General features: G+C 53.7%; 1 protein-coding gene across 2 annotated transcripts in view; it reads right to left on the bottom strand.

The window, feature by feature from the left end:
* Nucleotides 1-13790, bottom strand: part of LRP5 (LDL receptor related protein 5) — a 121851-nt gene extending 108061 nt beyond the window's left edge. For both annotated transcript variants that reach the window (XM_065937933.1, XM_065937934.1), the window contains exon 1: nt 13589-13790. In XM_065937933.1, coding sequence (XP_065794005.1) covers nt 13589-13682 — 94 coding nt within the window. In that variant the 5' untranslated portion in view covers nt 13683-13790. The remainder of the gene's footprint in view (nt 1-13588) is intronic.
* Between the last annotated feature and the right edge of the window lie 10836 nt (nt 13791-24626).

The following is a 24626-nucleotide window of genomic DNA, read 5'->3' as shown; positions in this document are numbered from 1 at the left end:
CTAGACCTAGTAGCCAAAAGGATGGAAATACTCTTTGGTGTCAGATGTTCTCTGTACATCATGAACCACTCACTGCTCGTAGGAGGTGGGGATGGGCCACCCCGAGGGCAGACCACCGTCTGCCCCAAGGTGACCAGGACTGTGCTCTCCAGGCAAAGATGCATGCCCAGGTCCCCTGCACTGGGGCCCCCCCGGCAGAGAGCCAGCGCATCAGCTCTGTGAGCCGACACTCCAGTTGGAGAAAACTCTGCCAACACAGGCAACATGGTAAAAGCCAGCACAGGCCACTCCTCCGCTGGGGCACCCTGAGCAGCTCAGAGCCTCCGTGGGGAGCCAGGCAAGGACCCGAGCTGCAGTGGCCGCGCGCAGAGCAGTGAGTCTCTTAAAGGAGAAGGCAGAAGTGGCAAGCCCACCGCGGCCAGGCTCGGGAGCCGGGCACTGCCCGCTTGCCCACAACACAGCACAAGCCCAGGAATCAAAGGGTGCTGAGCCAACTCACGCCAAAGCCCGGCAGTGCCAATGCGACCAGAGCAAGCTTCAGACGTCCAAGGGGGCAACTTTCTACTAAAAATTCATTTAACTTATTCCAATGCTTTGAATGGACACTAAATAAAATGATCTAGAGATAAATACACCTCATCAGAAAGTTTCCAACATACAAACCTGCTTAAATATAGAAAAGACAGTCTTTTTTTTTTTTTTTCGGGGATGTTGACCATTCTTAAAGTCCTTATTGAATTTGTTATAATATCGCTTCTGTTTTATGTTTTGCGTTTTGGCCGTGAGGCATGTGGGATCTTAGCTCTCCGACTGGAGATCAAACCCACACTCCCGGCATCAAAAAGCGAAGTCTTAACCACTGGACCACCAGGGATGTCCCTAAAAGTCTTATTTTTACTTAAGAAATTTTTTTAGATTCAATCTTAACAAGTGATACAACTGAGAAAAGAACTAAAATATCTCTCAAGGGGGCAACCTTAAAGGGGCAATGCTCTCTTAATGCTTAAACTCCTGAAAAGTCATTAACAGTATCTGTCACTCAGCTTCCTATTCTGCAACTGTCACTCAAAAGCACACAGACTTTCTTTTTTAGCATAAAAATCCTTCTCCCACCACTTCCACTATTTTTGCATGATTGAAAATGTTCTATGCTATTTTGAAAGATGACACAAACTACGAATGAAGAATGCAGGTGTCAGGACCCCTGTGACTTCTCAGTCTGGGCTGTGTAAGTTGTTCAGTCCGTCAGTCGTGTCTACCTCTCTGCGACCCCAGGGACTACAGCACGCCAGGCCTCCCTGTCCATCAGCACCTCCCAGAGTTTGCTCAAACTCCTGTCCATGGAGTCGGTGATGCCATCCAACCATCTCATCCTCTGCTGCCCCCCTTCTCCTCCTGCCTTCAGTCTTTCCCAGCATCAGGGTCTTTTTCAACGAGCTGGCTCTTCACATCAGGTGGCCAAAGGATTGGAGCTTCAGTTTCAGCCTCAATCCTTCCAATGAATATTCAAGGTTGATTTCCAAGAGGTGGGGAGGTGTTATTTGGGCCCAAGACGTCACAGTCAAGTGCATCTGAGATTTGCTGGGTTTCTTGAAGTAAAACAAAGGCCAGCTTTATTGATAGCAGGCCATCTTAGAATCCCAGGCGGCTCAAACGGTAAAGAATCCATCTGCAGTGTAGGAGATCTGGGTTCCATTCCTGGGTCGGGAAGAATCCCTGGAGAAGGAATGACTACCCACTCCAGTATTCTAGCCTGGAGGAGCCTGACAGGCTACAGTCCATGGGGTTGCAGAGTTGGACATGACTGAGCGACTAACATTTTCACTTTTCATCTTAGAATACAGACCTCAGAAATATGGCTTCTAGGACTTCCCTAGCAGTTCAGTAGTTCAGACTTCACCTTCCACTAAGGGAGTATGGGTTCAATCCCTGGTCAGGGTTAGGGTCCCACAGACCTCATGGCCAAAACAACAAAACATAAAACAGAAGCAATATTGTAACAAATTCAAGAGACTTTAAAAATGGTCAGGAAAATCTTTAAAAGAGAAATAAGGGTTCTAAGTGGGGGAAGGGAGGGTTCTACACTTGCCCCAGAAGCCTGCTGTCATGAGGCAGGACAGGTATTCTGCAACCCGGGAAACACAATCAGGTGGAGTCTGGGATGCAGGCGGGAGTTCACAACACAGTAGATTTAGGGGCCAGAGGGAGTAAGGATGGGTAAGATCCACTCTCCAGGCAGACGGGGCACTGGGCATCCTCAGGGCCTCTGCCCACCAGACACCAGGCCAGAGACAGAAGGAGGGGATGAAGACAACTGCCACCCCCCCCCCCCCAGGCCCTCAGACTGGGTGGACCACGGGAGGTCTCAGAGGAGACCATGGACTTGGAGGAGACAGATCTGCCTGGAGAAGCACTCACCTTGAAGAGCAGAGGAGAAGGCTAATGCCAGCTCAGCGGCAGCATGGAACGCCAGGCCAAAATGTTTCAACTCTGGACACCGAGAAACCAGTGTATGTTTTCTTAAAAAGGGGAGGACGTAATGAAACTAGCTTCAGAAAAATGAATCTGGCCAGAATGAAAGAGAAATGGGCAAGGGGAAGGTTCTGGAAGGCTGAGACCAACTAGAAGCGAGGCTTACCAGGTGACACGAGAATCGCCTGCTAAGCCAAGGGCTGCAACTCTGATCTCTGGGTCGGGAAGACGCCCTGGAGGAGGAAATACTGTGACCCGCTGCGGTGTTCTTGCCTGGACAATCCCATGGACAGAGGAGCCTGGTGGGCTCCAGTCCAAGGAGTCACAAAGAGTCAGATAGGATTTAGGGACTGGACAACAACTAGAAGCTGACATAACCCTCTACCCGGAATCTCGTCTTCCGTGGGGCCCCGTGAGGGCCCAGGGGGGCAGCCTCGGAGCCGGGAGTCTGGGTACGGGAAGGAAGGGAGACAGACCACATCCAGAGAGCAGAGGAAGACCGGGCACCAGAGTGGCCCCCACTTCCAGTCTGAGTAGAGACGAATCAGGGCAGGCGGCTGAGATGGCGCCACCCCACCCCAATCCCCCATCTAGTCTTCTTTGGGAAACCAAGCTCACTCTGGGGAAAATTCAGAGCCACGGCCTTCCCCAGTGAATGCCAGCTCAAGAACACACCTTGCCCAGCAACCCGCTTGTGGGGAAGGCATCCCCTCGCTCCCATCGAGGACGATGCCTGCTCATTCCAGGGCGGAGTCCAGGGTGGCAGCTGCCCACAAGAGGCGGGTCTGGAAGGCCCGAGGCCCCCGCACTCACGTGTCTGGACTGGGGCCACACACTCAGGAGGCCTTTAATGCCCATTGAGCAATTTCCTGAGAGTTCTGCTAGACAGGTACCGCCTCCCCATCCGGCTTAATAGAGGGGTACAGCCCAGGGAAGAAATTAAAGTTGCTCACGTTTTGTTCTGGAATGAACGAGGGCAGGAGAGCAATCATTTAAGAGGTAATTATATTTGCCTCCAGGCTGGCGCTGGAATTAGTTGCACTAGAGCTCGTTTTCCCAGCGGACGCGGGCGGGAGCCACCAACAGTAGTAGCCCAGGCCATCCGGCAGACACACCGCCTCTGAAGTGCTCCACGTGCTAACGGGAACCAAAAATGCGAGGACCAGCTCCATCGTGGCCGCACACGAATCTCTTGCCACAGCCGGAGACCAGACTGCTTGCCGGAGGCCACGTCTAAAACCCTCTGACACCCATCGAATGTCACCAGTTACTGTCCCCAGATCAAGAGAGCAAATGATAGAATCTCATAGGCTGACTGTGAAGTTTATTCCCAAAGAGTAAACGCACAAGAAGAGTCAACACAATTTCTCAAAAAGAACAACGGAAGGGTAATTTCACAATTGATCTCAAAATATACAATGATGCTGCTGCAGAGATTAAAAACAGCAGCAGGCTGGTACAGAAAGACACCAGTGGGTCAAGAGAGGAGGGAAGGTTCCAGAACGAGGAGGCAAGCACCTGAGAAGACTTTAGGTGAAAAAGTAGCATTTTACATGAATGAGGGTTAGGGTTAGATAAGCCACACCATTCACTCCCTGTCCCCTTACTGGGGGGCAGGGGTGGACAATTCAGATCCCTACCTCATACCATATAGCCTCAAAACCATAACCACACACACACACAAAAACAAGAATAATGTCTGAATATAAAACAACAAAATAACAACAGTCCTGGAAGAAAATAAAGGAAGATGCATTTACCATCTAGGGGTAGAGAAACAAGGCATGGGACTCAGAAACCATAAGAGAACAGATTGAGTTTTATTACACGGAACTTTCTGATGTTTCTGGAATAATAAACCACTAAAAACAAAGATGAAAACTAGCTACAGACCAGAAGAAAAATCTGAAGCAAATATATTAAAGAATTCATGTCCACACCAAATCAGTAGTGAAAGTGAAAGTAGCTCAGTTGTGTCCAACTCTCTGCGACCCCATGGACTATACCACCCATGGAATTCTCCAGGCCAGAATATTGGAGTGGGTAGCCTTTCCCTTTTCCAGGGGATCTTCCCTACACAGGGATTGAACCCAGGTCTCCCACATCACAGACAGATTCTTTACTAGCTGAGCCACAAGGGAAGCCCACAAATCAGTAGAGTTCCTACAAATCAAGAGGAACTAAAGAGCCTCTTGATGAGGGTGAAAGAGAAGAGTGAGAAAGCTGGCTTAAAATTCAACACTCAAAAAACTAAGATCATGGCATCACTTCATGGCAAAGAGATGGGGAAAAAAGTGGAAGCAGTGACAGATTTTCTTTTTCTTGGCTCCAAAATCACTCTGGATAGTGACTGCAGCCATGAAATTAAAAGATGCCTGCTCCTTTGAAGGAAAGCTATGACAAACCTAGACAGTGTATTAAAAGGCAGAGACATCACTTTGCTGACAAAGGTCCCTATAGTCAAAGCTACGGTTTTTCCAGTAGTCATGTACGGATGTGAGAGTTGGACCATAAAGAAGGCTGAGCGCCAAAAAACTGATGCTTTCAAATTCGGATGCTGGAGAAGACTCTTGAGAGTTCCTTGGACTGCAAGGAAATCAAACCAGTCAATTCTAAAGGAAATCAGTCCTGAACATTCATTGGAAGGACTGATGCTGAAGCTGAAGTTCTAATACGTTGGCCACCTGATGTGAATAAAGAGCCAACTCATTGGAAAAGACTGATGCTGGGAAAGACGGAGGCCAGGAGAAGTGGGTGACAGAATGAGATGGTTGGTTGGCATCACCAACTCAATGGACATGACTTTGACCAAATTCCAGGAGATATAACACATCAAAGTGTGTTATAATTTTTAACCAAACTGACTTTAAAAAATAGAATCTGGTAATTTCTAGCAACAGAGAGGAGAGGGGAAAGTGTGTACCCTCAGAGATTCCTGATAGGGTAGAAACTGGTGCAGGAAGGAATTTTGAAGGAATTTGTCAGTATCTTTAAAATTGTATAAATGGATCTACTCTTTGATGAGGAAGGAATCCTACAAAAGAGCTTGTACACAGGTGCATACATATGCCATGTTATTCACTGTGTCATGACCTGTAATAGTAACGAAGCCTGAAAAACATACATGTTCCTCAACTGGATAAAAGCCATGAAATGTGGTGTCCGCATACTAGGAAACAGGCTTCCCTGGTGGCTCAAATAGAAAAGAATCCTCCTGCAACGCTGGAGACCTGGGTTCGATCCCTGGGTTGGGAAGATCCCCTGGAGGAGGGCATGGCAACCCACTCCAGTATTCTCGCCTGGAGAACACCATGGACAGAGGAGCCTGGCGGGCTGCAGTCCACGGGGTCTCAAAGGGTCGGACACGACTGAGCGACTAAGCACTATACTACATACTAGGAAATACTACTCAGCTTTCAAAAAAGACTGAAAATGTAAAAGTAAAGAAAATGTTAGTGATACAACAGCAAATGAAAAAGAGAAGATTATAAGGTGACAGGACTTACGTAAAAGAGGAGTACATGTTACTGTGTTTAAACAACACATTAAACTGGGTGTTGAATGTACGGTCACCTCTGAGGGGAGAAAACAGACTATCAAGGACGCTGGTTTTCACAGAAAGAGGAAGCATGTAGTTAAGTGTTACAGCTGTTTGTATGTATTCACGTATGTTCTGCATTTTAATATATACCTATTTGTAAAAGAAAGTGGCCAACAAGCATGTATGAAGGTGTTCAACATCATTAACCACCAGGAAAATGCAAGTCAAAACCGCAGAGGGGAACCACTTCACACCTGCCAGGCGGGTGGGGCCCAAACAGTGTCAGCCCTGACCAGCGCTGGCCAGGATGGGGAGAGACTGGAGCCCTTGTATGTTGCTGGGGGAGGATGTAAAATGGTGCAGCTGCTACGAAAGATGCCTTCAGGGTGCCTCAAAACTTAAATACAGAATGGCCATAGGATCCAGCAATTTCACTTTTCTGGGTAAATCCCCCAAAGTGAAAGCAGGGCCTCATACAGATCCTTGCACACCCATGTTCACGGCAGCAACAGCTGAAGGTGGAAACAACCCCAAGTGTCCATCAACAGGTAAGCGGATAAACAAAGCATTAAAATCAGCCAGACATAAAAGGACAAATACAATATGATTCCACAAAAAGAGATACCGGAAAGGCAAAGTCACAGACACAGCAGAGCAGAAGAGAGGTTCAGTTCACTTCAGTTGCTCAGTCGTGTCCAACTCTTTGTGACCCCATGGACTTCAGCACACCAGGCTTCTCAGAGCTTGCTCAAACTCACGATGCCATCCAACCACCTCGTCCTCTGTCATCACCTTCTCTTCCTGCCTTCAATCTTCCCTAGCATCAGGGTCTTTTCCAATGAGTTGGCTGTTCCCATCAGATGGCCAAAGTATTGCAGCTTCAGCATCAGTCCCTCCAATGAATATTCAGGACTGATTTCCTTTAGGATTGACTTGTTTGATCTCCTTACAGTCCAAGGGACTCTCGAGTCTTCTCCAACACCACAGTCCAAAAGCGCCAATTCTTCAGTGTTCAGCGTTCTTTACGGTCCAACTGTCATATCCATACATGACTATTGGAAAAACCTTAGCTTTGACTATCTGGACCTTTGTCAGCAAAGTAATGTCTCTGCCCTTTAACACTAAGTTTGTCGTAGCTTTTCTTTCAAGGAGCAAGTGTCTTTTAATTTCACGGCTGCATTCACCATCTGCAGTGATTTTGGAGCCCAAGAAAATAAAGTCTGTCACTGTTTCCACTGTTTCCCACCTATCTGCCATGAAGTGATGGGACCGGATGCCATAATCTTTGTTTTTTGAATGCTGAGTTTAAGCCAGTTTTTTTTTCATTTTTCACTCTCCTCTTTCACTTACATCAAGAGACTCTTTAGTTTCTCTTCGCTTTCTGCCATAAGGGTGGTATCATCTGCATATCTGAGGTTATTGATATTTCTCTCAGCAATCTTGATTCCAGCTTGTGCTTCATCGAGCCCAGCATTTCGCATGATGTACTCTGCATATAAGTTAAATAAACAGGGTGACAATATACAGCCTTGACGTACTCCTTCCTAATTTGGAACCAGTCCATTGTTCCATGTCCGATTCTAACTGTTGCTTCAGTTTAACCACTAGAAAAACTACACCAGGCAAACTGAAAGTACTAAAAAAATGTACAATGAATTAAATATTGTTTTTGTTGTTTAGTTGCTAAGTCATGTCCGACTCTTTGCAACCCCATGGACTATAGCCCACCAGGCTGTTCTGTCCATGAGATTTTTTTCAGGCAAGAATACTGGAGTGGGTTGCCATTTCCTTCTCCAAGGGATCTTCCCATGCCAGGGATCAAACCTACGTCCTCTGCACTGCAGGCAAAGTCTTTACCACTGAGCCACCAGGGAAACACCAGTGGATCCGGTATCAACCAAGAAAGCAAATAAGAAAACACCTCCCCCCAAAAATGAAAGAAAACACCCAGAAAGTACAGTATCTCCCACTCCTGCAAAATGGTTCAGAGGTGACATCACCATGACACTTTCCAGGGGTTGCTGGGCAAGAGAGATCCCGAGAGGAGGGGACAGAGGACAGCGGACATGTGACTCTGGGCACCGATGCAATCAGATCCTGAGGCTCCAGCCCCACGTGGAGCCTGAGGTCAGCTGGCCCACAACACCTCTCCGCTTCTCCCAGCCTTCCACTGGAGGAGGGTGTTTGGGACAGACCCTCGGGCTCTTTTAAAAGGAAATGGCTGGGGCTTCCCTGGTGGCTCAGTGGTAAGGAATCTGGCGGCCAGTGCAGGAGACACAGGTTCAATCCCTGATCCGGGAAGATCCCACATGCCTGGGAGAGACTAAACCCACGTGCCACAAGTACTGAGTCTGTGCTCTAGAGACTGGGAGCCACAGCTGCTGAAGTCCAAGCACCCTAAGACCCGTGCTCCGCAGCAAGAGAGCCCCCTCAACAAGAAGCCTGCCCCGCAGCCAGACGGCGGCCCCCACTCGCCACAACCAGAGAAAAGCCCGTGCAGGAAAGATGACCCAGTGCGGCCCAAATAAATAAATAAAATTAGTTTTTAATTGCTTTTTTTTTTTTTATGAAGATGGTGCCGAAGGCGAAGAAGGAAGCCCCTGCCCCTCCCAAAGCCAAACCCAAAGTAAAGGCTTTGAAGGCCAAGAAAGCTAGTGTTGAAAGGTGTCCACAGCCACAGAAAAAAAGAAGATCCAGACATCAGCCACCTTCTGGCTACCCAGGCTCAGGAGACAGCCCAAATATCCTCGGAAGAGCGCCCCTAGGAGAAGCAACCTTGACCGCTGTACCATCATCAGACTCCCCCTCACCACGAAGTCAGCCATGAAGAGAACAGAACTCACTGTGGACGTCAAGGCCAACGAGCACCAAATGAAACAGGCTGCGAAGAAGCTCTATGACACGGACATGGCTACGGTCAATCAATGCTCTGATCAGGCCTGACTGGCAGAAGAAGGCCTACGTTCCACTCGCTTCTGGCTATGATGCTTTGGATGTTGCTGACAAAATTGGGATCATCTAAACTGAGTCCAGCTGGCTAATTCCAAATATAAACTTTTTCACTATGTAAAAAAAAAACAAACCAAAAACAGCTTAACAAAAAGGAACGGGACTCCCCCTGCACCGTGTCCTTCCCATGATGGACCGTCTGGAAGGCGGCTTCCTCCTCGTAGACCCCCGCCAGCACCCCCAAAAAACACATACAATCCTCCCCATTTTGCAGACGAGGAAACTAAGTCCCAGGGCTAACAAACCACTTCCCAAGCTGGAGAGGAAATGGACAGCAGCCCACAGCAGGGGAGGGGCCCCGGGGCCAGCTCTCCGGGTCACTGCTGTCCCCATCGGCCTCCACATCAGCAGCGCTCTGACCTGCAGTGTCCCCGGGGCGCCCGCAGGGCGGACAGCCCGCTGCTTCCTGCAAAAATACGTCCCGGGCCCGGCAGAGGAAGGGGCTGGACGCAGCCCCCACTCCCATCAGAGCCTCCCCATTCTGAGAGCGTCCCAGAGGCCTTGTAAGCCAAAAATGTCCAGCTCCTTCCAGGGGTTCTGTGATATTGAAGCATTAAGCCCACCAGGGCCACCTCCCAGGGTCCCTCAGCCCACCAGAGGCCAGTCTGTCCCCCAGCCAAGCGCCCTTCACCACGCGCTCTCCCATCTCTGGAGCTAATGTGCTCATGTCCCCAGCCCAGCTCTAAACAGCCTCCGCTGTCCAAGCCCCACGGGGACAGTGGGCTCCTAGCCCGTGCCTGCTGGGAGAAGTACCCACGCAAGGTCAGCCCATCAGCGGGTGGATGGATGAGCAGAGGTGCCCTGTCCACGCGAGAGAAGGCTGTCCAGTCGTGAAAGGAGCAGAGCACTGCCCCACACTACCGCGTGGACACACCTCGAAAGCATTCCGCTAATTATGAAGCCAGAGGCGACAGGCGACCCAGCCTGTGAGCCCCTGAGGACGAAGTATCCGGAACAGGCAACGCCATAGAGACGAAGTATCTGCAACAGGCAATGCCATAGAGACCTGGGGCAGAGCGGTGGGAAGTTTAAAGGGTGCCGGGTTTTATTCTGGGCCAATGGAAATGTTTTGTATCTTGACAGAAGGGGTGCTTGTATACCACTGCGAATGTACCACTGAATTGTCTCCTTAAAAATCATCAGTTTTATGTGACATGATTTTCACCTCAATTTAAAAAAAGAGAAAAAAAAGATCAATTCAACACCTTTCCCCTGCGTTTCCTATCTCCCTCCCCCAGCTAAAGTCTCCGGAAGCTTCCAGTGCCTTCTGGACCACATCCAGACTCTGCAGCGTGATCTGGCCTCTTTCAGCAGAGACCACCGGGTCTCTGAGGACAGGGTCCTGGGACGGAGCCCACCGCCCCCAGAGCTGCACAGTCAGCTTCTCCCTGCCTCCCTGTCAACCAGACACCCTGACAACAAAGGCCCGGGCATCCTCCGCCATTCTACCCCATCCTATCCCCAGTGCTTCAGCAGGTACCAACAGTAACAGCATCAGTAAAAGCAATGATACAAGTGCCAGGCATGTGTCAACGCCCTGACCTACTGGTAGGAAGCACTGTTATGCCCATTTTACAGAAGAGAAAACTGAGACACATGAAGGTGGAGTCAGCTGCCCAAGCACCCCCCACAATCAAGGCTCAGCTCAGCTCACCACCACACCCTTCACCCAGTGCTGCAGCGAAAAACAAGTCAGACAGTGGATGGGATGTTCAAGGTTCCACACAGGAGGAAAAATCCAGACTGTGTGATAAGAGCTTCTAGACCTTCCAGGCCAGAAAGATCAAGGACTTTATTACCCAACAGGCACCACAGCTCTGCCAGCAACAGTTCCTCCCCTAGGCCAGGGATGAGCTAAGGGTTTCGCAGGCAGGATGTGACACTCCTGATCGGGGGGGGGAAGTCACCAGGTGAGGACACAGGATACACAGAAGCTAAGTAAGTTGTCCAAAGCCAAACAGCCACTGAGCTTCTAGACCAGCGGTCCCCAACCTTTGTGGTACCAGAAACCGACAGCATGGAAGACAATTTTTCCACAGACCTGGTGGGTGGGGGAAAGGTATGGTATGGAGATGATTCAAATGCTTTACATTAACTGGCCACTTTATTTCTTTTATTATTATTGCATCAACTCCACCTCAGATTAACAGGTATTAGATCCCGGAGACTGGGGACCCTAGCTCTAGACCCAAGGGGTCTGACCCCCAGGACCCCCGACCTTAGCCCTGGCAAGCCCACGTGGCAGGACAGGAAATCCTCACCTAACTAACTACACTCCCCCACCACTCCGTGAGCAAATTCTGCTAAATGCCTGAGCAATGACACAGCGCAGCTGAAATTAAACGGGTTCCAAATACGACGGGATGGCCACAGCAAATGCTGGGACGTGCGGGTGGACTGGATAAATTCTTGGAACTGCATGGGAGGGTTACAGGCACGCAGGCCCCCGCTTTGGGAAGCAGAGGATCCTGCTGGCGGACTCTCCATGGACTCCCCACAGCACTTACTTAACTGGATGCCCACCTGTGGGCCAGGCAGTGAGCATCTGCAGGAACCGCCCCGGCCCCCACCCCCACCCCCGGGGGATGGTCCTGGGGCCAGTGCAGTGGGGCCAAAAGGGAGAGACCCCCGCCGTGGAGCTGGGGCCGACCACTCGAACAAAGGCATTTCCTTGGGCTCATCACTTCAAATTGCAACAGGAAGCAATCAGGAAAAATAATTAGCTACCAACTTACTGGCTCCACTCTAGACTGTGGCATAAATCTAACACAGAAATCAGGGACATGACATGTCAAGAGCAGTCAAAATAGTTTCTGCAGAAAGTTCCCTCCCTCTCCTTCCATTTCAGGACCAGATTACCACATTAGCCAGGGCTCTGAAAACCTCGTGTTGACATGCTTCCTTAATGTTAAAATAATCAACTCTATTTTTTGCCTCCTACGCGACCCAGCTCCACAGATGTGATCCTTCTCCTCGGGGGCTCGAACCGCAGGACAGGCACTCCAGTCCAGCAACATCACCACCCCAAGGTCCAGGAAATCCGAAACTGCAACGCAGTGAAAAGCTATTCTGCCGGCAGAGTAACCCCACCTTTAAAACAAACATCTCCCCCCCCCCCAAAAAAAAAACCCTTTTGCCTCCGTGATCCAGGCATTTCCGGAAAGAGAAGCAGTAGTGTCCGCCTGAACTACCCAGATACTGTCATTGTTTTTTTGCTGGTATCAGACGGGCCAAGAATGTAAACAGACTCCTGAGAGAAGCAAATTCAGTCTGAAACTGACAAGGGTCTCCGGGGATCAGGGCGGGAGGCGAGAGGACTTGAGGAATTACCCCTCCTCGCCCCCCCAAACCTCAACGGAGGGGCCGCAGCCCCGGGAATGTGACCACAGAGCCAGGCCAGGACACCTCCCTGCAGTGTCCTCGCTGGAAATATTCAGGGAGACAGCTGTTTGCCTTAAAGAGGCCCAGACAAAGGGACCCGAGGCCCCCCACCCCCAACTGCCACCAGCAGAGGAGCAGCCCAGGGCGCACAGGACTCCCGCTCCGGGGTCCACTGGGCCAGCCACACTCCAGAAAAACAAAACACTCACGTCGGAAGAGAATGATTTAGGTAGCGAGAGAGGCTTGCTTCAAAAACCACATGGCAATCTCCAAATTAAAAGAACATGTGTAGCTTTTCACAAGGCGCTTCGTTTCCTGAGTCCTCCTGACCTCAACTCCACCCCTTGGGACACACCAACAGTTGGAGAGAAAGGTCCCCAGGCTCTGATCTCCCAAAGGGGGTGTGTGTATACAGCTGAGGCCCCCACGCCGCAGGCTGGGACCCGGTCTCCCCGCGCGGCGGCCCCACGCAGCCGGGGCCCCCGGGGTTGGACACCCGCTGGGTGTCACGATTTGGGGGCCCCAACGGCCCAGATGAGTGGTCCGAGTCGACCGGGGACACCTGGCAGGTGTCAGTCCGCTGGGAAACCGACAGCGACGCAGATGAAAGGGGCAGGGCCGCAGGCCAGGCCGCCCCGCGCAGGGTTCAGAACTTTCTCTGCGACTTAAATCAGTTCCCGGAGCTCGCAGGCCGGCCGCGCGGCCATCGGAAACAGGCTCGGGAAGAGAGTTCCCGACGCAGGGCGGCCAGGCCTGCCTCCGGGCCGAACGTTCCGGCTCCGTGCCTGCCCGCGGGGCCGGGGACCCCACGGTGCCCGCACGGCCTCGCCCGGCCGGCTCGGGGCGGGTGCACTTCCGAGCGCGCCCCAGGGCCCGGGCAGGTGAGAACCCGCCCGCGCCGCACCTGGCGGAGTCGGCGGCGCCCGCGCGCCCTGCTCGCCGGCCCGGGACGCGCGGGACGGGGCCCGGCGTCCCCGGGAGGGGCCCGGGCGGGCGAGACAAAGGGCCCGCGCGCGGCCCCCGGGCGGCGGGCGCGGCGGGGGGCGGCGGGGCCCCGCGGCGCGCGCCCCAACTCGCCCCCAACTTGCAAAGTCGCTTCGGCGGCGGCGCGACGCACTTGGCCGCGGGGCCAACCGAGTCTCCCGGACGCCCGGGCCATTGTCCCCCCGGCCCGCGCCCACCTACCCGCGGCGGGGGCCAGGCTGCAGCAGAGCGCGAGCAGCAGCAGCGACGGCGGCGGCGGCGGAGGAGCGGGAGACCGGGGCGGCGCCGCCTCCATGTTGTCCGGAGCCGGACGGGCCCGCGCCGCGCTCACTCGGGCTCCATGGCGCGGCTGCCGGGCTCCTCGCGCGGCTCCGGGCGCCTGCAGCCTCCCCCCTCGGGCGCCGCGGGCCAGGACGACGGGGGAGGAGGGAGGAGGCGCGGGAGCGGAAGCCGAGCCGCGTCTCCGCCCCCCGCCGCCGCCGCCGCCGCCGCCCTCCGCGCCCCCCGCGCCGGCCGCGCCCTCCTGCGGGCGCCCCCCGGAGCCGGCCTGCCGCTAGGCGGCCGCCGCGCGCGGGGTCCCAGCGCCTCTGCCCGCGCCCCCTGCCCCCGGGGGCCGGGGCTCCGCGGGGGCGCGGGGGCGGGCGCCCGGTCTGCGCCTCGCGGGGCTTGGGGCCGGATCGAGCCTGGGAAGCAGGTGTGTCACCTGTTAAGAGCGGCCAGGACTGAGCTCGCCCGGTGGGGAAACTGAGGCACGGAGCCGGGGTGTGCGAAGGGGGCTGCCCCAGGGCACGCGCGGTCAGGCAGTTTCGGGGATGGAAGCCGGGGGCCCCGAGCCAGGTGCGCGCGCTTTCCGGCGACCGCAGCCACCCCAGCAGGGTCCTCCTCGGGGCGGCCCCACGGCACCTGTGCTCACCGGGGAGGGGGCCCGGGAAGGCGACCGCCAGGCCAGGAGGGTCCGGGGCAGGGACGGAAGCGGTGATGGCGAAAGGTGGGAGCTGCAGGGGAATCGGGGTGGGTTTGAGGTTTACTTTTAAACTGAACGTACACCCTCGACATTAACTAGGGTAGGCGAAGACTGAGCGGTAGACACGTCGTTCTCCCAAAATATGCTTGTAGGCGGCCTCTACGATGCAGACCTCACCTTTGACCATTCAACAAGCAGGCTTTGAACCACCCCTCCCCGGCCCCCATCCCCGCCCCGTGCCCACCTGTGCATCAAGCTCGGCTGCTGAACCCTGCCGGGCACCGGAAGCCCTGGCAAGGAGCAACGCGAACTCTGGAACCCATAGGCCCAAATTCCAACTCTGGTTCTGCTGCTTCCTAGAACCAGGTGTGCCCTGTTGAAAGTGTGTCCTTCAGTCGTGTCCTACTGTTTGTGAGATCCCTGGACTGTAGCCCACCAGGCTCCTCTGTCCTTGGGATTTCCCAGGCAAGAATACTGGAGTGGGTTGCCATTTCCTTCTCCAGGGGATCTTCCTGCCCCCTGCATCAACGAGTCTCCTGCATCACAGACAGATTCTTTACCCTCTGAGCCATCAGGGAAGCCCAGGGGTGTGCTCCTGGGCAAGTCCAAATATAACCTCTCTGGGGGGAAATTCCTCCTCTTATAAAACAGTGAGAACACCACTTACCTTGCTGGTGCTGGGACAACGATGGACAACGGCCCATCCATGGATACAGGCATTCTTCATGTATTTGTGACAACTTTACAAAGCTGGCGCTCAGGCAGAATGTCTTTGTCCCCTAGGGTTTACATTCTAGGGAAGAAGACAAACAAAAACAAGAAGATAGATACATTTAAAACCAATCCAAACAAACCAAAACACCACTAACGGACTCAGGAATGACGTGAAGAATGAGGGTGTTGGTCTGCAATGCCTGGGGAAGTAGGGATGTCTGACCTACCACCGGGAAGCAGTCGGAGCAGAATCTGCCTGCCAAGGCAGGAGACGCGGGTTCAGTCCCTGGGTTGGGAAGATCCCTGGAGAAGGGCATGGCAATTCAGTCCAGTATTCTTGCCTGGAGAATCCTGTGGACAGAGGAGCCTAGCGGGCTACAGTCCACGGGGTCACAGAGTTGGAGACGACTGAAATGACTTAGCTCACAAGGGTCTTAGTTGCTTTGTGACATGTGGGAGCTTTGGTTGCACTATGGGAACTCTTAGTTGCAGTACGTGGGATGGAGTTCCCTGACCAGGGATTGAACCCAGGCCTCTGCATTGGAGTGCAGACTCTTAACCACTGGACACCCAGGGAAGCCCCTGTGCTGGAACTGTTTTTACCCTGTTACCCACATGGCTTACTCCTTCACATCTTCAGCTCTTCAGCCAGACCCCACTTGGAGACTGCAAACCACACCCCCTCCACCACCCACCCTTGCCAGCACTTCCTGCTCCCATTTCTATACTTAATTTTTCTCCTTTGCACTGAACAACATCTGACAGACTACTGTTTACTTATCTTTCTTCCCTCCGCAAGAAGAGACTTTCACTGCTTTTATTCCATGTGTATCCCCAGAGCCTACACCAGGGCCTGACACAGTAGGTGCTCAATAAATGTTTGTTGAATGACTGAATGAACTGAAAAGACCCGATTTATATTTATAAAAGGATCACTCTGGCTGCTGAATAAGGACAGGATGAAAGAGAAGATGCTGGGAACTGGCCAGCAGGGGGTACCACAGTAGCACCAGGAGAAATGGCAGCTTGGATGGTGGGGTGGGGGGCTCACAAGGGCTGGATTCCCCTAGGCTGGCCCCTAGGGGCTCTGCTTATTCAGTCACTCAGTCGTGTCCCACTCTTTGCAACACCAGGGGCCGCAGCGCACCAGGCTTCCCTGTCCTCCACTACCTCCTGCAGTTTGCTCAAACATGTCCATTGAGTTGGTGATGCCATCCAACCATCTCATCCTCTGTCACCCCTTCTCCTCCTGTCTTCAGTCTTTCCCAGCACCAGGGTCTTTTCTAATGAGTCATTTCTTCGCATCAGGTGGCCAAAGTATTGGCGCTTCAGCTTCAGCATCAGTCCTTCCAGTGAATATTCAAGGTTCACTTCATTTAGGCTGGTTTGATCTCCTTGCAGTCCAAGGGACTCTCACAATGACCACTCTGGAGGGGTCACCAGAGACCACCTGTGGGGGACAGGACTGTGCCCCATGCCTCAGAGCATCGGAGTGAGAGCCCAGGTTGCCTGACCCTGATCAGAACGTCAAGGAAAGCTGTTTGCAAAGAACAATGAGATCGAATCACTGTTTGATTCTGCAGGATTCCAGCCTCACAAGGGCAGTCATTTTTAGACTCTTCACTAATGTAAGAAGCAACCGGAGAACGTGCTAAGCTTCCACTTCCCCAGAAGGCTGCCTGTCACAGCTCATCACGCCACCCAGCTTTTCTTAGGCCTTGCATTTGCAAATGTTCACTCCCAGTTCCTTGCTCAGATGCGAGTTCCATCACAGTGAAGTAAGGGGGGCTCAGCACCTGTCAGATCTAATCGTTTCTGGGGACAGGGGCTCATTTGGGGTCCATTTAGGGCCCATCAGAGGATGACATTTCAGCCCGTGACACTTGGGGGAAAAGTGCCTCTTTGGTTTCCCTCCTGAGCTAGAACATGCTGACTCTGGAGAGTTATTCTGGGCACGCGAGCCTTCCCGCCTGGCAGGCCTGGCTGCTGTGGTCAGAGGTGTGCCCTGTGCTCCAGCATTTCCGGGCTCGGAGCCTCAAGCATTCTCCTGAGGCATGCAGTGGGAACGTCGTCATCTGACAGGCCATCCTTCCCATCCCCGAGGGCCTCTCCCCGCCATGACACCACTGCCCGCCCTCAAAGAAGAGAAGAGAAGACTTGTACCAGTGTTCTCTATACTTTAAAGCCCTGCATTAACGTGACTCATGATTGACACGGGTGCTCGACAGGGCGTGGGGATGGATTGCCAGGCACCCCTCTCGTGTAGACACCACCTGCTTGCTCATCTCCCTCCAGTAGTTTTCATCCACCCCTTAGATTCTGCGGCCCTGATCCTCAGCCCTCCCTGGGGCTTGGCTTGCCTGTAACTAACATCCTGGCGAGGACGCCCTGGGCAGCCCCAGGAGCATCTGGTCCACTTGGCAGTTTTATTTTCACTGCAGCTGAAAGAGTCAACATTCAAATTTCATTCTCCTTTTTAAGCATTTAAAGATACCTGAAGGAGGTTGAATGTGCTCTGTCACTAAGTCTTTGCAACCCCATGGACTGCAGTCTGCCACTGGAAAGTGACGTGAAAGTGAAAGTCGCTCAGCCTGTAATTCTCTAGGCCAGAATACTGGAGTGGGTAGCCTATCCCTTCTCCAAGGGATCTGCCCAACCCAGCACTGGAGCGGGTTGCTATTTTCTCCTCCAGGGGATCTTCCCAACCCAGAGGTTGAACCTGCATCCTTCTTCTTTGGTGGGTAGATTCTTTACCACTGAGCCACGTGGGGAGCCCCTAGTAAGCTGAATAGGTGTTGTTCAGTCACTCAGTCGTGTCCAATTCTCTGCGGCCCCACGAACTGCAGCACACCAGGCTTCCCTGTCCATCACCAACTCCCAGAGCTTGCTCAAACTCCATCGAGTCGGTGATGCCATCCAACCGTCTCATCCTCTGTCATCCCCTTCTCCTCCCGCCTTCAATCTTTTCCAGCATCAAGGCTGTTTCTAATGAGTTGGCTCTTCCCATCAGGTGGCCAAAATATTGTAGCTTCAGCTTCAGCACCAATCCTTCCAATGAATATGCAGGACTGATTTCCTTTAGGATTGACTGGTTTGATCTCCTTACGGTCCAAGGGAATGCTCAAGAGTCTTCTCCAACACCACAGTTCAAAAGCATCAATTCTTCAGTGTTCAATCTTTTTTATGGTCCAACTCTCACATCTGTACATGACTACTGGAAAAACCATAGCTTTGACTCTACAGACCTTTGCAAAGTAATGTCTCTGCTTTTTAAAATGCTGTCTAGGTTGATCATAGCTTTTCTTCCAAGGAGCGAGCGTCTTTTAATTTCATGGCTGTAGTCACCATGTGCAGTGATTTTGGAGCCCAAGAAAATAGTCTGTCACTGTTTCCATTGGTTCCCCATCTATTTGCCATGAAGTGATGGTACCGGATGCCATGATCTCATGTTTAGTGTGTTAAATGTTAAATGTCTTTTTATGTTCTGTTAAATAGTATGTTAAATGTTATGTGATGCCATGATCTTAGTTTTTAGAAGTTGAATAGTGGTAAAGAATCTGCAATGCAGGAGACCCTGGTTTGATTCCTGGGTCGGGAAGATCCCCCGGAGAAGGGATAGGCTACCCACTCGAGTATTCTTGGGCTTACCCTAGTGGCTCAGGTGCGGGAGACCTGGGTTTGATCCCTGGGTTGGGAAGATCCCATGGAGGAGGGCACAGCAACCCACTCCAGTATTCTTGCCTGGAGAATTCCATGGACAGAGAAGTCTGGTGGGCTGCAGTCCATGGGGTTGCAGAGAGTCGGACATGCCTGAGCAACCAAGTACAAAAAATACATCCACACCCTAATCCTGGAACATATGAATGTTAACTGATTTGGGGAAAGGCTCTTTGCAAGTATAGCGAAGAATCTTAAGAGCAGGAGGTCATCTGGATTATCCTGGGGTACCCTGAATCCAATGACATCATCTTAGAACAAAAGAGGAGAGGGCTGTGCAAAGATGGAAGCACAGGGCAGAGGGATGAGGCCACAAACTGAGGGACACCTGGAGCCCCCAGAAGCTGGAAGAGGTGAGGAAGAGTCCTTCCCTAGAGCGTTTGGAGGGAGCCCAACACTGCCCATGCCTTGATTTCAGACTTTGGGCCTCCAGATGTTGAAAGAAGACGTTTCTGCTGTTTCAAGCATCCAGTTGGTGATCATTTGTCATGGCAGACACAGGAATCTATCACAGTCCCTAATCTTCATAAACTCATTTTACAGGGAAGGAAACTGAGGTCAGAGAGGTAAGGGCTTATCCAGGGATCACCTCCGATTTATTCTGTACAATAATAGCAGAGATCAGTGGTCACAGCAGAGGCCGTGTGGCCTGTGAAGCCTGAACTGTTTACCATTCAGCCACTTACAGATGTGTTTGCCACCCCTGCTCTAAGTGGCCCCATGGCAATACCTGTTCCAGAAAAAATTAAGCGAGGCAAGAGGGGCAAGGGGTAAGGAAAGTTTCACTAGGACAGTGAATATTTGTGCAGGGACCTGGAAGAAGGGAAGTCCTGTGCAAAGGCCCTCAGGCACAGGGAGGGGCCTGAGCAGCTGAAGCAGAGAGACAGCCAAGGTCAGAGAGGAGCAGAGGGACCTAGCTGGTGGTCCAGTAGCTAAGACTCCATGTTCCAAATGCAGTGGGCCTCGGTTCGATCCCTGGTCAGAGAACTAGATCCCAGATGCTGCAACTAAGGGTTCGCATATTGCAACTAAGACCCAGTGCAACCAAATAAATGATTTTTTTTTTTTTTTAAAGAGCAGGCCAGCTATGCTGGGCCCTGGGAGCCACCTCCTTCAAGTGAGTTGGGGGATCATCAGAGGGCCAGGAACAGAGGGAGCCTGAGTTTTGATTTCCATGTTGTGGGCTCTCTCTGCTCCTATATGGGGCGGGAGAGGGGCCCAGTAGGCCAGCTGAGGGGCTGCCATTCACTGCGACATCAGTGTTGGTGAACGAAAGGAGTGTGGAGTCCCGCCTTGAACTCATCTACCCGAGATCCTAGTAGACTTCCCGGTGAAGGAGTAGAGTGGCCAGGATCTGGGTTTTGGGGAGGAGGGCTGGGCTGGGCTTAGAAACATGGGAATCTTCAGTACCTGAGGCCGTGATCCTGGAGAAGCCATTATGAAGAAGGAGGTTCAAGGGCTGAGCGTTTGGGGCCCCCCCAAGGTCAGAGGAGAGCAGCACCGGGAGAGGGCAGCTCCCCGGAACCAGGGAGGAGGCCGAGTGGAGGCGAAGGGCCCCGTGTGGCCACCGCCAGGCCGTGGGACGGGTGTGAACATGTGTCCACAGGGCCCGGGGCGGCCACTCATCTTTGACCTTGAGGAGCTGTTTGGAATCACAAAATGGCTCGCACACACCCGGCTTCTGTTGAGAGCTGAGTACACCACGGGCCCTCAGCTAAACACACAGGTGTCCGGGGCGAGGTGGAGGCCTTCCCAGCAGCTGCATGGAGCCCTGGGCAGCTGCCACACCTTTTCGGTCGCTCTCATGGGCAGTAAATCCTCAGGTCCCTTCTAGTCCCAAGGGCCGCGTCCGCTTAGGAATTACAACTCCAGTTCCGGTTTAATGATCAAAACGAAGGTTTATTCCCAGTCACGGCTTCTCCCCTCCTCCAGCTCCACTGGGCTTCAAGCAGCAGCGGAACCACAGCAGGGGAGGGCCAGCTGGGCCTCTGCCGTCCTCCTCCAGGAGGGAGGGCGGGAGGGGACTGGGACCCTCCAGGATCGGGGGAATGCCAAGTGCTGATCTCTCTCTTTCAGGCTGTTTGCGGGACCTGAGGTATTTCTTGGATGGTGCCTGACCCCCCCAGGGTGCACACCTTTGCCCAGTCATCCAGGAAACCCGGCCACCGGTCCAGTTCCACGGCCAGCTGGGCAGCAACAGGGATGACCTTGGCCTTTGATGCATCCGGCGTGGAGCAAGCAGCAGGAGACACCTGTTCGCCTGGGTCCTTGAAGCCCCTCTTGCCGGTCTTGGGATGGAAGTGACTCTCTCCTACTCTCAAGGTGGGCCGGGAACTAACTGGGGTGATCAACCAGCTCCGTCTGCCTGGATCTGAGAGGTTCTCAGGATGCAGAGCTTTCAGAGCTAAAACTGGGCAAGCCAAGGCCTTCAGGAGCCAGGCGGTCACCCTCGGGTTGGTGGGACCAGGTTTCCCTCTGTGGGACCCTCACCCCAGGCATGTGGGGCGCCAGGACACAGGTCCAAGGCAGACCCAGTTCCCCGCCTGCCGCTTAAAATTATAAGTCACTGTCAACACACCCGCCGTGCCATTGTTGTTTTTTTTTTAAGTAGAGGGATATTTTGGATAAAAAGAGACAATAGAGAGATCCTGATGGATCATTTCATGCTTGTAAAAATAACTCTGATGATATTAAGAATTATGAGTGTTTTTTTAAGAGGAAACAAAACTCTTCTGTTTATGTGAGAGAATGTTCTTAGACTGCTTCCAAACTGTTTAATGGAGACACATCATACTGTCTGTGACATACATTCGATATTTTTGTTTTTGGCAAATGCGGCAAAACCTTAATGAGTTTTGAACCTAGATAATAAAATTATGGGTGGTAACCATAAAAAAATAATGTTATAAATCAGCCCACAGACTGTGGAATAAAGAGTGTGGGTTCCTTCTTTATCTGTTGGCTGGACAAATCCGCAGTCGTGACACCAGGGAGGGAGTGCCAGGTAGAACTTTTTGGACTCTTCTGTGTTGGAGCCAGGTGACAGGAGACCCAGCCCAGGACCTCCCTGGACTTTCACCCCAGGGCGAGGTCTGTGGCAGGAGATGGGGTCTGGGAGAGGTGCCCACACTGCCTGGACCCCATGCTGGGGAGTGGTGGGTGGGAGGGTCGCCAGGGAATGGGTCTCCTGTGGGGAATGGGCAAGCTGGAGGGACAGAGTGGGCCCCTCCGAAGCTTGGAGCCCCGGGCAAGAGGTCACTTACTGTTCTGTTTTAGACCTTCAATGTCAGACAGAATGGGCTTCTGGTAAAGAATCTGCCTGCAATGCAGGAGACATGGTTCGATCCCTGGGTTGGGAAGATCCCCTGGAGGAGGGCATGGCAACCCACTCCAGTATTCTTGCCAAGAAAATCCCACGACAGAGGAGCCTGGCGGGCTACCGTCCACAGGATCGCAAAGAACCGGTTACAACTGAACAACTAAGCACGCACCAGCGTCAGACAGAATGGAGGCAGAAAGTCCCGTCTTAACTGCCCCCCTCAAGACTGGAGAGAGAGGTCAGCGCTCGCGGGGGGTCAGGCAGCTGGACAGTGACCAGGCCGGGATGGGGACCCCGCCTCCAGACTCTGCCCCTGCCAGGCTTACCCCCTCCTTACAGGGACCACCTCCCCTGCCCCAGGTCCTGGCCCCCTGCAGGGACCCCTCAGGTCTGGCCACAGCCCAGCTCATGTTGCTCAGTTTGTGAACACCAGCAAGATCCTCCCTTCTTAAGAAAGGGCAGTGAAACCTCACCATCCCCCGCCGCGCCTTCCTCTCTGTCCGCTCGGAGACAAGCCCTTCCAGCCCACAGTCTACACTCTGCCGCCTGGCCTCACCACCTGCTCACTCAGTCCTGGCCCTGCAATGGCCTTCGGTCGCCAGCTGCACAGGCCGTTGCTGCTGCCTCCGTATTGGTGGGGGTTCTGCAGCTCTCCGACGTCCCCTCCCCAGCCTCCCTCCTTTGCGCCCCTTCCCCCTCCCAGACTGTCCGTCCTGCTCACAAGCTGTCCTGTATCAGGCATATCCCTCTTTGCTGCAGGAGCCCATGGCGGCTCAGACGGTAAAGAGGCTGCCTGCAGCGCAGGAGACCCGGGTTCGATCCCTGAGTTGGAGGAGGAAAGGCAACCCACTCCAGCGTTCTCGCCTGGAGGAGAATCCCGTGGCCGGAGGAGCCTGGCGGGCTACATACAGTCCGTGGGGTCACAGAGTCGGCCATGGCTGAGCACCTTCACTCTTTCTTCTCTCTGCTGCTCTCTGCACTGTGGCCTGTCCCCCAGTGCGGCTGGCATGGTCTCCCCCTGGGTGTCTGCAGGCCTGAGGGTCCCCTTTCTCTGGGGGAGGCGGGTGGTCAGAGCGGGGTGGCGAGGTGGGCTGAGCCGTCACAGAGTGGGCTGGGACAGGCACCCACAGGGGCCGGCGCTCCCATGGGAGGTCGGGGTGTGCGGGGAACAGTGACCCCCAGGCCGGGGGCCAAGAGCGGCTGTCTGGTGGGGTGAGGAAGGGGAAGGGGGCCTGTGGGCAGGTCCCGGGGAAGCTTTGTGCGGGAACGTTCCTGGCGCTCAGACTTGCGGGGTGGGGATCTGATGGTCCCCAGAAGCTGTGATCACAGATTCTAGAAGGAAGTCACCTTCCGCCTCCGCGGTGGAGGAGGGTGCCTGGTGGGAGGGGGGTGTCTTGAATCCTGGGTCCCCTGAAGGCTCCGCCTGCCGCCCCTGGGGTCTTAGAAGCAGCAGCAGCCCTAGGCTCTGGGGGAAGTGGGCGGGGGTTATCCCCCCCACCTACACCCCCACCCCCGCCCGGCACTGATCCCCTGGATACCCGGGTCTGGTGTTGAGCCCGGAGAGACCCGTGCTGGGGCGCTGGGCGCAGCGAGGACACAGACCCTCGGGCGGCAGCGAGGCAGGGCCGGCGTCTCGGCCTTGTCCCTGGGCAACGCCAGGTGCAGCGGGGCGCCGACCGCGGGGGAGGAGGCGCCTCCTACCCGAGCGCGTCCCGGGCCGGGATCACACATCCTCCCTGCTTATCAGCGAGCCTCCGACCAAAGCCTCCGACCAAAGCTCACCGCGGGCAGGGCGCGCGGGCACATTTGATGAGCAGCCCCCGCCGCCCAGTCAACAAACGCTGCAGACTTTGCCCCGAGAGTGTTTGCTCCCGGCAAGCACGGGGGGGAGGGGGGTGTACCCCCCGCGGGCTGCCCGCTGCTTTCTCTGGGGTGGGGGTGAGGTGAAGGGGGGGATGAGGGAGCTACCAGTGAGTCTTCTCCAGCCCAGGGTTCTGGGTTCTCCAGGAGCACCTGCCTGCTCATGAAATCCTCCTAACTGAAGAGGGAAGATCTCACTTATGCCCATTCTATAGAGGGGAAGACTGAGGCCAGGCTGGTTAGGTGACTTGACTGATATCCCTCAGGGAACAAAGGATGGAGCTATACAGACTTGTTATTTCTCCTCTCTGATGCTACTGAAATCTTGGCTTTCTGTATGCCCACGAAAACCAAGTAATAAAAAAACATGGAGACAGTTTGGAGGAAGTGGAAAAGCGGCTTTAATCCTCAAATGCTGGAAGAGAGAACACAGTAGGTTTGTGCCTCAAGAACTGTGCCTACTTTTCATGAGGAATCTGGGGGATTATATAGATGAGGGCTCGCAGTCAGGGGTTGGCGATGAGGAACAAAGGTGTCAGGATCTTGCATTCTTCTTCCTCTAGCATTCTTTCAAAACATAGGCTGGCGTCAGGTAGCCCAGTAATTGGGTCTGGCTGTCGGGTAATAGTTGGGCCCATTGACTTTTGTGTATTGTACTGAGGCCT

The sequence above is a fragment of the Muntiacus reevesi genome, chromosome 5, assembly GCF_963930625.1.
Source record: "Muntiacus reevesi chromosome 5, mMunRee1.1, whole genome shotgun sequence".
NCBI classification, from domain to species: domain Eukaryota; kingdom Metazoa; phylum Chordata; class Mammalia; order Artiodactyla; family Cervidae; genus Muntiacus; species Muntiacus reevesi.
This window is presented reverse-complemented; position numbering and strand designations above follow the sequence as displayed.